This window comes from Oncorhynchus clarkii, chromosome 27, assembly GCF_045791955.1.
Source record: "Oncorhynchus clarkii lewisi isolate Uvic-CL-2024 chromosome 27, UVic_Ocla_1.0, whole genome shotgun sequence".
In the NCBI taxonomy this organism is placed as follows: domain Eukaryota; kingdom Metazoa; phylum Chordata; class Actinopteri; order Salmoniformes; family Salmonidae; genus Oncorhynchus; species Oncorhynchus clarkii.
In genome coordinates, this window is record NC_092173.1 from 46,756,876 (window position 1) to 46,771,341 (window position 14,466).

At 43.4% G+C, this 14,466-nt stretch overlaps 1 protein-coding gene across 1 annotated transcript in view; it reads left to right on the forward strand.

Moving 5' to 3' along the window:
• LOC139385837 (teneurin transmembrane protein 4) overlaps positions 1-14,466 on the forward strand; it is a 523,395-nt gene that overhangs the window by 208,566 nt on the left and 300,363 nt on the right. The window contains exons 12-13 of the mRNA XM_071131087.1: positions 1,111-1,305; positions 11,794-11,994. Coding sequence (XP_070987188.1) covers positions 1,111-1,305; positions 11,794-11,994 — 396 coding nt within the window. The remainder of the gene's footprint in view (positions 1-1,110; positions 1,306-11,793; positions 11,995-14,466) is intronic.

Here is a 14,466-nt window from a genome sequence, read left to right on the forward strand (position 1 = left end):
ACATGCACTTGGAGTCCATGCCAGAATATCTCTTTGAAAACATTACCAAAAAAAAGTTTTGTTATTTTGGCCAAATCCTCAGTCACTAAGCCATCTGTTATGAAAGTGATGATGATCATTGCTAGAAATGGCACCCTATTCCCTATATTGTGCACTATGGACCCTGGTCGTAAATAGTGCATTATATAAGGGAGTAAGTAGGGTGCCGTTTGGGACACAACTCTGCTCTCCTTACTGATCATTAGCTTAATGGTCTCATTTATCTGAGCAGTCGGATCACAGAGAGTCATAACACATCTAGATACCTGCTCCAATTTGGATGAGTAATGCTGCTTTGTTTTTACTCTGAGTCGCTTATTACTGTAGTTAGTACATAACATATATTTACTGTAGTTAGTTTGTAACATATATTTACTGTAGTTAGTTTGTAACATATATTTACTGTAGTTAGTACATTACATATATTTACTGTAGTTAGTACATAACATATATTTACTGTAGTTAGTTTGTAACATATATTTACTGTAGTTAGTACATTACATATATTTACTGTAGTTAGTACATAACATATATTTACTGTAGTTATTACATAACATATATTTACTGTAGTTAGTACATAACATATATTTACTGTAGTTAGTTTGTAACATATATTTACTGTAGCTAGTACGTAACATATATTTACTGTAGTTAGTACATAACATATATTTACTGTAGTTAGTACATAACATATATTTACTGTAGTTACTTTGTAACATATATTTACTGTAGTTAGTACATAACATATATTTACTGTAGTTAGTACATAACATATATTTACTGTAGTTAGTACATAACATATATTTACTGTAGTTAGTTTGTAACATATATTTACTGCAGTTAGTACATAACATATATTTACTGTAGTTTGTACATCGTTTTGGAGCTGGCATCACTCCCCTGTTAGCGTTGACACAACGTTAGCTAGGAAGCCAAACTATTCATCATTTTCTTTGCAAGAGCCTCCAGCACACACATTATTCTTTGAAGCTATGGTTGGTGGAGTCCATTCAAACCGTGGTGCTATCTGACTGTCTATCTGTCTGTGTGCCCATCTGTCCCTCTTCGAAGCGTCCTGTCCGGTGCTGTGCAGTGGGAACGGCCAATACCTCAAAGGACGATGCATGTGTCACAGTGGCTGGAAGGGCGGGGAGTGTGATGTTCCGACCAACCAGTGCATAGACGTCACCTGCTCTGGCCATGGGACCTGCATCGTGGGGACATGCATCTGTAACCCTGCATACAAGGGAGAGAACTGTGAAGAAGGTGATTGAATGAATGGAGTAATTCATGAATGAACAGATTAATGAATGAATGAAGTAATTCATGGATTAATGAATGAATGAACAGATGAATGAATGAATTGATTAATGAATGGATTAATGAATGAATGAACAGATGAATGAATGAATGAATGAATGGATTAATGAATGAATGAACAGATGAATGAATGAATGAATGGGCTCCCGAGTTGCACAGCGGTCTAAGGAACTACAGACCCTGAGGGAAAAGCTATCCCTGTAGAGGGTAGAGCTATCCCTGTAGAGGGTAAAGCTATCCCTGTAGAGGGTAAAGCTATCCCTGTAGAGGGTAAAGCTATCCCTGTAGAGGGTAAATATATCCCTGTAGAGGGTAGAGCTATCCCTGTAGAGGGTAGAGTTTTCCCTGTAGAGGGTAAAGCTATCCCTGTAGAGGGTAGAGCTATCCCTGTAGAGGGTAGAGCTATCCCTGTAGAGGGTAAAGCTATCCCTGTAGAGGGTAGAGCTATCCCTGTAGAGGGTAAAGCTATCCCTGTAGAGGGTAGAGCTATCCCTGTAGAGGGTAAATATATCCCTGTAGAGGGTAAAGATATCCCTGTAGAGGGTAAATATATCCCTGTAGAGGGTAAAGCTATCCCTGTAGAGGGTAGAGCTATCCCCGTAGAGGGTAAAGCTATCCATGTAGAGGGTAGAGCTATCCCTGTAGAGGGTAGAGCTATCCCTGTAGAGGGTAAAGATTAACATGTCACTGTATATCCCTGACTACATTGCTTTGCTAGTTATAGCCCAATGTTAGCTAGCAAACATTGCACCTGGTTGGTCAGCTGCAGACTCTCGTCTGAGTGTGCCAAAGCTCAGAATAACTGACACATTTACAAACGCTCAACACTTGTTGAATGTGGCCGGTGTCAGTAAACGTTGGCAAAAAAGCGTAATTAAATTGTTGCCAGCAGCACAGTTACAGTCACCAGCTCAGCTAGGGAGAGTACAATGTTCAGAGTGAGGTGTTCTCTCATTTGTGTCAAGAAGTAGCTAGCAAGCTAGCAAACGTTAGCCAGTTAGCCAGTTAGCTTGGGTACTTGACTGCTGTTATTAGGACAGAAAGCTCTGGTCAACCCTTAAAGAGACAACGCTCTGAGATTGTGGGCGGGGCTAAAGCTTAAGAGGTTGTGAACAATGCTGAATAGGGCTGTAGACAAAGAAGAGCTCTCCAGTAGGTGTACCAAAACATTCAAGGGCCATTATCTCAAAAGTAAGGTTACAAGTTCATCAACTCTCAAAGCAGAATTACTTTCCCATTGTTCCTCAACTGTACTGTATGATATACAATTTTCTAGCTCTGAGTCTCTGCATTTATCCAATGTAAAAACAATTGTTATGTCTAATTATATGTCTCTCAGATCGTTCACAGCTTTGTGGAAGTTATCTGTGGTGTTGATGTTTAGGCCGAGGTATGTATAGTTTTTTGTGTGCTCTAGGAAAACTATACTTTTCTGGAACACCATTATTTTGGTCTTACTGAGATTTACTGTCAGGGCCCAGGTCTGACAGAATCTGTGCAGAAGATCTAGGTGCTGCTGTAGGCCCTCCTTGGTCGGGGACAGAAGCACCAGATCATCAGCAGTAGACATTTTGACTTCAGATTTTAGTAGGGTGAGGTTTAAGCTGTTGAAAGAAATCTGTTGTGTTTTTTTGCAAATTTGAACTGCAATTTTATCTCTCTCTGTCCTCCTCTATTCCCTATTCATTATGTACAAAGGGTCCAGAGCTTTCTATCATCCACACAAAACAATCCCCTTTGTCATCTGAAAATCCAATGAGTTGAATTTGCAAAGAGGGAAAGTGTGACTTTAATCCATTAATAGCTGCTGCTATCTGAGGATGACGAGGAGGGATCTCTGTGATCCATTAACAGCTGCTGCTATCTGAGGATGACGAGGAGGGATCTCTGTGATCCATTAACAGCTGCTGCTATCTGAGGATGACGAGGAGGGATCTCTGTGATCCATTAACAGCTGCTGCTATCTGAGGATGACGAGGAGGGATCTCTGTAATCCATTAACAGCTGCTGCTATCTGAGGATGACGAGGAGGGATCTCTGTGATCCATTAACAGCTGCTGCTATCTGAGGATGACGAGGAGGGATCTCTGTGATCCATTAACAGCTGCTGCTATCTGAGGATGACGAGGAGGGATCTCTGTAATCCATTAACAGCTGCTGCTATCTGAGGATGACGAGGAGGGATCTCTGTGATCCATTAACAGCTGCTGCTATCTGAGGATGACGAGGAGGGATCTCTGTAATCCATTAACAGCTGCTGCTAACTGAGGATGACGAGGAGGGATCTCTGTGATCCATTAATAGCTGCTGCTATCTGAGGATGACGAGAGAGAAGGAGTAAGGGAAGAGAAAAGAGGAGAGAAAACAAAGGATGAGATTGAAGTAGCCATTGTGTTTGTCAGTCTGTTGAAACCTCTCATTTCCTGATGAGTAATGGCCCCTGTGAGTTTGATAGATGGTGCTTCCTGACATCCCCTAGCCCCTGCACACCCCTATTCTATCAGGGTTTGGGAACCATTAGCTGTATGGCGCAGCAGAGACCCACAAGCACCTCTACCCTTCTTCTCCTACGACCTTCATCCAGTATGATTAATTACCAGGAGAGACAGTGATGTCAGTTGGACACAGCCTCTGATCTCTCTGCCTCTCTGAGCCTGGCGCCCCCAAACCATCTGCCTACCGAGAGAGAGAGAGACCTGGGTTGAGACCCAAATGACACCCTATTCTCTATTTAATGAGCTACCGTACTATATAGTACAGAAGCCTGCATAGGGCTCTGGTGAAAAGTAGGCCACTACATAGGGAATAGGGTGTCATTTGGGACACATATCTGGAGAGTCCTGGGATCTTTTCTGTCTCATTCTAACGGATCTTTAGAGCCTTTTATGTAATGATAAAGGGGAGATGACGTAACGTTGTCTTGGTGCCCCCACTAGCCAGATGCTACTCCAGCTCCTAAGTCCAGACCACTACCCCATTTTTCTCCCTAATTTCGATCTTGTCTCATCTCATCGCTGCAACTCCCCAACGGGCTCGGGAGACGAAGGTCGAGTCGTGCGTCCTCTGAAACATGACCCGCCAAACCGCTCTTCTTTAACCCCCGCCCGCTTAACCTGGAAGCACCAATGTGTCAGAGGAAACACCGTTCAACTGACGACCGAGGCCTTCAAGCGCCCGCCACAAGTAGTCGCTAGAGCACGATGAGCCAAGTAAAGCCGAACCCCCAGACGACGCTGGGCCAATTGTGTGACGTCCTATGGGACTCCCGATCACGGCCAGTTGTGATACAGCCTGGGATCAAACCAGGGGCTGTAGTGACAACCATCTAGCTTAGTTTGGAGACACCTACTCATTCAAGGGGTTTCTCTTTTCTTCTTTTGTACTATTTTCAACATTGTAGAATAATAGTAAAGACATCAAAACTATGAATTAACATTAAAAACATTGCATTAAATTGTTAAACAAATCCAAATCTATTTTAGATTTTAGATTCTTCAAAGTAACCACCCTTTATACCTTTATGACAGCTCTGCACAGTTTTACCATTCTCTCAACCAGCTTCACCTGGAATGCTTTTCCAACAGTCTTGAAGGAATTCCCACATATGTTGAGCACTTGTTGGCTGTTTTTCTTTCACTATGCGGTCCAACTCATCTCAAACAATCTCAATTGGGTTGAGGTCGGGTGATTGTGGAGACCAGGTCATCTGATGCAGCACTCCATCACTCTCCTTCTTGGTCAAATAGCCCTTACACAGCCTGGAGGTGTGTTGGGTCATTGTCCTGTTAAAAAACAAATGATTGTCCCACTAAGTGTAAACCAGATGGGATGGTGTATCACTGCAGAATGCTGTGGTAGTCGTGCTGGTTAAGTGAGCCTTCGATTCTAAATAAATCACTACTGACAGTGTCACCAGCAAAGCACCATCACACCTCCTCCTCCATGCTTCACGGTGAGAACCACACATGCGGAGATCATCTGTTCACCTACTCTGCATCTCACAAAGACACGGCGGTTGGAACCAAAAAAATCTCAAATTTGGACTCCAGACCAAAGGACAGATTTCCATCCGGTCTAATGTCCAATGCTCGTGTTTCTTGGCCCAAGCAAGTCTCTTCTTCTTGTTGGTGTTCTTTAGTAGTGGTTTCTTTGCAGCAATTCGACCATGAAGGTCTGATTCACACAGTCTCATCTGAACAGTTGATGTTGAGATGTGTCTGTTACTTGAACTCTGTGAAGCATTTATTTGGGCTGCAATTTCTGAGGCTGGTAACTCTAATGAACTTATGCTCTGCAGCAGAGGTAACTCTGGGTCTTCCTTTCCTGTGTCAGTCCTCATGAGAGCCAGTTAACTCTAATGAACTTATCCTTTGCAGCAGAGGTAACTCTGGGTCTTCCTTTCCTGTGGCAGTCCTCATGAGAGCCAGTTAACTCTAATGAACTTATCCTTTGCAGCAGAGGTAACTCTGGGTCTTCCTTTCCTGTGTCAGTCCTCATGAGAGCCAGTTTCATCATAGCGCTTGACTGTTTTTGCGACTGCACTTGAAGAAACGTAAAAAAAAGGTCTTGATTGACTGACCTTGACGCCTTAAAGTAGTGATGGACTGTCATTTATCTTTTCTTACTACAGGCTTATTATATAATTGATTAAATAAATGTTTTTCCTCATCAATCTACACACAATACCCCATAATAAAAAGTGAAAACAGGTTTTATATATTTTTTTAATTATAGAAGCCCCTTGACTTTTGGGTTTGACGCTACAAGCTTGGCACCTGTATCTGGGAGTTTCTCCCATTCTTCTCTGCAGATCCTCTCAAGCTCTGTCAGGTTGGATGGGAAGCGTTGCTGCACAGCTATTTTCAGGTCTCTCCAGAGATGTTCGATCATGTTCAAGTCCGGGCTCTGCCTGGATTTTCAGAGACTTGTCCCAAAGGACTCCTGCGTTGCCTTCGCTGTGTGCTTAGGGTCATTGTCCTGTTAGAAGGTGAACCTTCACCCAGTCTGAGGTCCTGTGCGCTCTGGAGCAGGTTTTTATCAATGATCTCTCTGTACTTTGCTCCGTTCATTGTTTCCTCGATTCTGCCTAGTCTCCCAGTCCCTACCACTGGAAAAACATCCCCACAGCGTGATGCTGCCACCAGACACTTGGCATTCAGGCCAAAGAGTTCAACCTTGGTTTTGTCAGACCAGAGAATCGTGTTTCTCATGGTCTGAGAGTCTTTAGGTGCCTTTTGGCAAACTCCAAGTGGGCTTTCATGTACATTTTACTGAAGATTGGCTTCCTTCTGGCCACTACCAAAAATACCTGATTGGTGGAGAGCTGCAGAGATGGTTGTCCTTCTGGAAGGTTCTTCCATTTAAGAATGATGGAGGCCACTGTGTTCTTGGGGACCTTCAATGCTGTATAAATGTTTTGGTACCCTTCCCCAGATCTGTGCCTCCACACAATCCCGTCTCGGAGCTCTACGGACAATTCCTTTGACCTCAAGGCTTGGTTTTTGCTCTGACATGCACTGTCAACTGTGGGACCTTATATAGACAGGTGTGTGCCTTTCCAAATTATGTCCAATCATATTGAATTTACCACAGGTGGACTCCAATCAACTTGTAGAAACATCTCAAGGATGATCAATGGAAACAGGATGCACCTGAGCTCAATTTCAAGTCTCATAGCAAATGGTCTGAATGCTTATTTAAATAAGGTATTTCTGTTTTTTATTTTTAATACATTTACAAACATCCTGAAAACCTATTTTCGCTTCGTCGTTATGGGGTATTGTGTGTAGATTGATGAGGATTTGTATTTATTTAATCCATTTTAAATAAGGCTTGAACGTAACAAAATGTGGAAAAAGTCAGAAGTCAATGTATATATATATAATCAGGACGTGTGTCTCAATTAGAGGTCGACCGATTATGATTTTTCAACTCCGATACCGATTATTGGAGGACCAAAAAAAAGCTGATACCGATTAATCGGACGATTTTGTAAAATGTATTTATTTATTTGTAATAATGACAATTACAACAATACTGAATTAACACTTTTATTTTAACTTAATATAATACATCAATAAAATCTATCTATGTTCAATTTGGTTTAAATAATGCAAAAACAAAGTGTTGGAGAAGAAAGTAAAAGTGCAATATGTGCCATGTAAGAAAGCTAACGTTTCAGTTCCTTGCTCAGAACAAGAGAACATATGAAAGCTGGTGGTTCCTTTTAACATGAGTCTTCAATATTCCCAGGTAAGACGTTTTAGGTTGTAGTTAATATAGTATTTATAGAACTATTTCTCTCTATACCATTTGTATTTCATATACCTTTGACTATTGGATGTTCTTATAGGCACTTTAGTATTGCCAGTATAACAGTATAGCTTGGGTCCCTCTCCTCGCCCCTACCTGGGCTCGAACCAGGAACACATCGACAACAGCCACCCTCGAAGCATCGTTACCCATCGCTCCACAAAAGCCGCTGCCCTTGCAGAGCAAGGGGAACAACTACTTCAAGGTCTCAGAGCGAGTGACGTCACCGATTGAAACGCTATTAGTGCACACCCCGCTAACTAGCTAGCCATTTCACATCGGTTACATCAGCCTAATCTCAGGAGTTGATGGGCTTGAAGTCATAAACAGCTCAATGCTTGAAGCACAGCGAAGAGCTGCTGGCAAACACAGTAAAGTGCTGTTTGAATGAATGCTTACGAGCCTGCTGCTGCCTACCACCGCTCAGTCAGACTGCTCTATCAAATCATAGACTTAATTATAATATAATAACACACAGAAATATGAGCCTTAGGTCATTAATTTGGTCGAATACGGAAACTATCATCTCGAAAACAAGACGTTTATTATTTCAGTTAAATACGGAACCGTTCTGTATTTTATCTAACGGGTGGCATCCATCAGTCTAAATATTCCTGTTACATTGGACAACCTTCAATGTTATGTCATAATTACGTACAATTCTGGCACATTAATTACGGCCTTTGTTAGGAATAAATGGACTTCACCCAGTTCGCAACGAGCCAGGTGGCCCAAACTGCTGCATATACCCTGACTCTGTTGCACAGAACCCAAGAGAAGTGACACAATTTCCCTAGTTAAAATAAATTAATGTTAGCAGGAAATATTAACTAAATATGCAGGTTTAAAAATATATAGTTGTATATTGATTTTAAGAAAGGCGTTGATGTTTATGGTTAGGTACATTGCTGCCATGACGGTGCTTTTGTCGCGAATGCGCTTGTTAAATCACCCGTTTGGAGAAGTAGGCTATGATTCAATGATAAATTAACAGGCACCGCATCGATTATATGCAACGTAGGACAAGCTAGATAAACTAGTAATATCATCAACCATGTGTAGTTAACTAGTGATTATGTTAAGATTGATCGTTTTTTATAAGATACATTTAATGCTAGCTAGCACCTTACCTTGGCTCCTTGCTGCACTCACATAACAGGTAGTCAGCCTGCCATGCAGTCTCCTCGTGGAGTGCAATGTAATCGGCCATGATTCGTGTCCAAAAATGCAGATTACCGATTGTTATGGAAACTTGAAATCTGCTCTAATTAATCGGCCATTCTGACTAATCGGTCGACCTCCAATCAGGACAGGTATTGCATATATAATCAGGACAGGTATTGTATATATAATCAGGACGGGTATTGTATATAGAATAATCAGGACAGGTATTGTATATGTAATCAGGACAGGTATTGTATATATAATCAGGACAGATATTGTATATATAATCAGGACAGATATTGTATATATAATCAGGACAGGTATTGTATATATAATAATCAGGACAGGTATTGTATATGTAATCAGGACAGGTATTGTATATATAATCAGGACAGATATTGTATATATAATCAGGACAGGTATTGTATATATAATAATCAGGACAGGTATTGTATATGTAATCAGGACAGGTATTGTATATATAATCAGGACAGATATTGTATATATAATCAGGACAGGTATTGTACATCTTCTCAACAAGCTGTAAACCTGATTGAATAGTCCTTATAATCCTTATATCATCCTTATAATTACTGCTGTCGCACGCGCAGGCACTTCTCTCAGCTGATGATGTCACTTCCCTGAGCTGATGATGTCACTTCCCTCAGCGGATGATGTCACTTCCCTCAGCTAATGTGTCACTTCCTTCAGCTGATGATGTCACTTCCCTCAGCTGATGTCTCTTCCCTCAGCTGATGATGTCACTTCCCACAGCTGATGTGTCACTTCCCTCAGCTGATGATGTCACTTCCCTCAGCTGATGATGTCACTTCCCTCAGCTGATGATGTCACTTCCCACAGCTGATGTGTCACTTCCATCAGCTGATGATGTCACTTCCCTCAGCTGATGATGTCACTTCCCTCAGCTGATGATGTCTCTTCCCTCAGCTAATGTGTCACTTCCATCAGCTGATGATGTCACTTCCCACAGCTGATGTGTCACTTCCCTCAGCTGATGATGTCACTTCCCACAGCTGATGATGTCACTTCCCTCAGCTGATGATGTCACTTCCAAACAGCTGATGATGTCACTTCCCTCAGCTGATGATGTCACTTTCCACAGCTGATGATGGACTTCCCACAGATGATGGCACCCTATTGCCTTTATAGTGGAATACTTTTGACCAGAGCCCTGTGGCCAACCCTCCAGCATGCTTTTACATTCCCCTCTCCTCTCCTTCCATCATATCATTCTACTCCTCTCTTCTCCTCTTCTCTCTGTGTCCTCTCCTCTCCTTCCATCTGTCCTCTACTCTCCTCTTCTGTCTGTGTCCTCTCCTCTCCTTCCATCTCTCCTCTACTCCTCTCCTCTTCTATCTGTGTCCTCTCCTCTCCTTCTGTCTGTCCTCTACTCCTCTCTTCTCCTCTTCTCTCTGTGTCCTCTCCTTCTGTCTGTCCTCTGCTCCTCTCTAATCCTCTCCTCTTCTGTCTGTGTCCTCTCCTCTCCTTCTGTCTGTCCTCTACTCCTCTCTTCTCCTCTCCTCTCTGTGTCCTCTCCTCTCCTTCCATCTGTCCTCTACTCCTCTCTATTCCTCTTCTCTCTGTGTCCTCTCCTCTCCTTCTGTCTGTCCTCTACTCCTCTTCTCTCTGTGTCCTCTCCTCTCCTTCTGTCTGTCCTGTACTCCTCTCTTCTCCTCTTCTCTCTGTGTCCTCTCCTCTCCTTCCATATGTCCTCTACTCCTCTCTACTCCTCTCCTCTTCTCTCTGTGTCCTCTCCTCTCCTTCTGTCTGTCCTCTACTCATCTCTTCTCCTCTCCTCTCCTCTTCTCTCTGTGTCCTCTCCTCTCCTTCTGTATGTCCTCTACTCCTCTCCTCTCCTCTCCTCTCCTCTCCTCTCCTCTCCTCTTCTCTCTGTGTCCTCTCCTCTCCTTCTGTATGTCCTCTACTCCTCTCCTCTCCTCTCCTCTCCTCTCCTCTCCTCTCCTCTCCTCTCCTCTCCTCTCCTCTTCTCTCTGTGTCCTCTCCTCTCCTTATATCTGTCCTCTACTCTTCTCCTCTCTCCTCTGTTCTCTACTAGATCTCTCCTTTTTTCTGTCCTTCCTCGCCTCCTCTTCTGTTTTTTGAGTTTTGCTGTGAAGGAAGCTTTGTCATTTGCCTGTTTTGTAAATCCCCTTTCTGTTCCTCCCAGGGCTCAGAGAGAGCTAGTCGAGCCTGTTGAGGCTAGAGCCCTGAATCCCAGTCCCCACTGTGGACGGTTATTGTTCCCCCGTGTAGTGATCATCCTCCCCTTGTCCCTGGCTGTCTGATAGAGATGCCAGGACGGCCCAGTGGGGGGGCTGGAGGCCCGGGGGGGGGGGGGCACTGGAAACAGCAGGAGCCTGGAGGGACTGTCTATATCCTCTGGGACTGTGTTGACTGTGTACCTGCCTAACTGTCTATCAGGAACTGTGTTGACTGTGTACCTGCCTAACTCTGTCTATCAGGAACTGTGTTGACTGTGTACCTGCCTAACTCTGTCTATCAGGGACTGTTTTGACTGTGTTGACTGTGTTTCTGCCTAACTATGTCTATCAGGGACTGTGTTGACTGTGTACCTGCCTAACTCTGTCTATCAGGGACTGTGTTGACTGTGTACCTGCCTAACTCTGTCTATCAGGGACTGTGTTTACTGCATACCTGCCTAACTCTGTCTATGTGACTTTGTGTCTGACTATCTCTGTGTAACTCTGTCATTGACTGACTATGTTTCTATGTGACTCTGTCTTCCTGCTCTCTGTGACTGTCTTCCTGCTCTATGTGACTCTGTCTCTGTGTTGCCTGTGTATCTAATTATCCCTCTCTCTCTCTCTCTCTCTCTCTCTCTCTCTCTCTCTCTCTCTCTCTCTCTCTCCCTCTCTATTTCTCTCTCTTTCTCTCTGTCTCTCTGTCTCTGTATATCTCTTTTTCTCTCTCTTCCAGTGGACTGCCTGGACCCTACCTGTTCTGGGCGTGGGGTTTGTGTGCGTGGAGAGTGCCACTGTTTCGTGGGCTGGGGCGGGTCGGGGTGTGAGAGCACCAGGGCGTCCTGCATGGACCAGTGTTCCGGACACGGAGCCTTCCTGACAGACACAGGAACCTGCAGCTGTGACCCCAACTGGACCGGACAGGACTGCTCCACAGGTCAGTGGCTAAAGAAATATATCTTAATATCTCAATCTAATACACACGGAGTATTCCAACTATTGGGAACACGTTCCGACTATCGAGTTCACATCCCCACCTTTTGCCGTCAGAACAGCGCAGCGTTGCAGTTCTTGACACATTCAAACCGGTGCGCTTGTCTTGCAATCCAAGTCTCAATTGTCTCAAGGTTTAAAAATCCTTCATTAACCAGTCTCCTCCCCTTCATCTACACTGATTGAAGTGTGTTTAACAACTGACATCAATAAGGGATCGTAGCTTTCACCTGGATTCACCTGGTCAGTCTATGTCAAGGGAAGAGCAGGTGTTCTTAATATTTTGTAAACTCAGTATATCTAATAAGTACTGGACCGGACCGGCCCAGACCTCAATACAGCTTCATTCTTCAGAAAGTCTTCATACCCTGTGACTTAATACACATGTTGTGTGTTACCGCTGAATTCACACACAGTTTTATATATTTTTGCTAATTTATTAAAAATGAGATACAGAAATATCTAATTTACCTAACTATTCACACCCAATACTTTGTAGAATAACCTATGGTGGTGATTACAGCTTTGAGTCGTCTATGTCTGTAAAGGCTTTGAGTCGTCTTCAGTGTGTCTGGATCAGCTTTGAGTCGTCTTCAGTATGTCTGGATCAGCTTTGAGTCGTCTTCAGTATGTCTGTAAAGGCTTTGAGTCGTCTTCAGTGTGTCTGGATCAGCTTTGAGTCGTCTTCAGTATGTCTGGATCAGCTTTGAGTCGTCTTCAGTATGTCTGTAAAGGCTTTGAGTCGTCTTCAGTATGTCTGGTTCAGGTTTGAGTCGTCTTCAGTATGTCTGTAAAGGCTTTGAGTCCTCTTCAGTATGTCTGTAAAGGCTTTGAGTCGTCTTCAGTATGTCTGTAACAGCTTTGAGTCATATTCAGTATGTCTGTAAAGGCTTTGAGTCCTCTTCAGTATGTCTGGATCAGCTTTGAGTCGTCTTCAGTATGTCTGGGTCAGCTTTGAGTCGTCTTCAGTATGTCTGGGTCAGCTTTGAGTCGTCTTCAGTATGTCTGTAAAGGCTTTGAGTCGTCTTCAGTATGTCTGGATCAGCTTTGAGTCGTCTTCAGTATGTCTGTATCGGCTTTGAGTCGTCTTCAGTATGTCTGGATCGGCTTTGAGTCATCTTCAGTATGTCTGTAAAGGCTTTGAGTCATCTTCAGTATGTCTGTAAAGGCTTTGAGTCATATTCAGTATGTCTGTAAAGGCTTTGAGTCGTCTTCCGTATGTCTGGATCAGCTTTGAGTCGTCTTCAGTATGTCTGGTTCAGCTTTGAGTCGTCTTCAGTATGTCTGTAAAGGCTTTGAGTCGTCTTCAGTATGTCTGTAAAGGCTTTGAGTCATCTTCAGTATGTCTGTAAAGGCTTTGAGTTGTCTTCAGTATGTCTGGATCAGCTTTGAGTCGTCTTCAGTATGTCTGTAAAGGCTTTGAGTCGTCTTCAGTATGTCTGTAAAGGCTTTGAGTCATCTTCAGTATGTCTGTAAAGGCTTTGAGTCGTCTTCAGTATGTCTGGATCAGCTTTGAGTCGTCTTCAGTATGTCTGTAAAGGCTTTGAGTCGTCTTCAGTATGTCTGGATCAGCTTTGAGTCATCTTCAGTATGTCTGGATCAGCTTTGAGTCGTCTTCAGTATGTCTGGATCAGCTTTGAGTCGTCTTCAGTATGTCTGGATCAGCTTTGAGTCGTCTTCAGTATGTCTGGATCAGCTTTGAGTCATATTCAGTATGTCTGGATCAGCTTTCCAGATCTGGATTTGGGGATTTTCTCCCATTCTACCTTGCAGGTTTTCTCAAGCTCTATTAAGTTAGATGGGGAGATGTGAACAGCAATCTTCAAGTCTTTGCACAGATTTTAAATTGGATTCAAGTCTTTGCTTTGGCTGGGCCACTCAAGGACTTTCACATTCTTGTTCTGAAGGCCATTCCAGCGTTGCGCTGAAACCTCGTCCCCAGTATAAGGTCGTTTGCACTCAGAAGCAGATTCACATCAAGGATTTGCCTCTATTTGGCATCATTCATTGTTTCCTCGATCCTCACTAGTATCCCAGTCCCTGCTGCTGAAAAGCCTCCCCATAGCTTGATGCTGCCACCACCAAGCTTCACGGTAGGGATGGTGTTAGACAGATGATAAGCTGTGCCTGGTTTTCTCGAAGCATAGTGAGTTACATTTTTGTCTCATCAGACCACATAATCTTTTGCCGTCTTAGAGTCTTTCATGTGCCTTATTTTCTAAACTCCAGGCGTGCCTTTTTCTCAGGAGTGGATTCCGTCTGTCCACTCTGCCATAAAGCCCATATTGATGAGGTGCTGAAGAGATTGTTGTCCTTCTGACAGGTCCTCCCATCGCAGCCAAGGATCTATGTAGTTCTGTCAGAGTAGTCATTGGGTTCTTGGTCACCTCCCTGACCAAGGTCCTCCTTGCTCTAG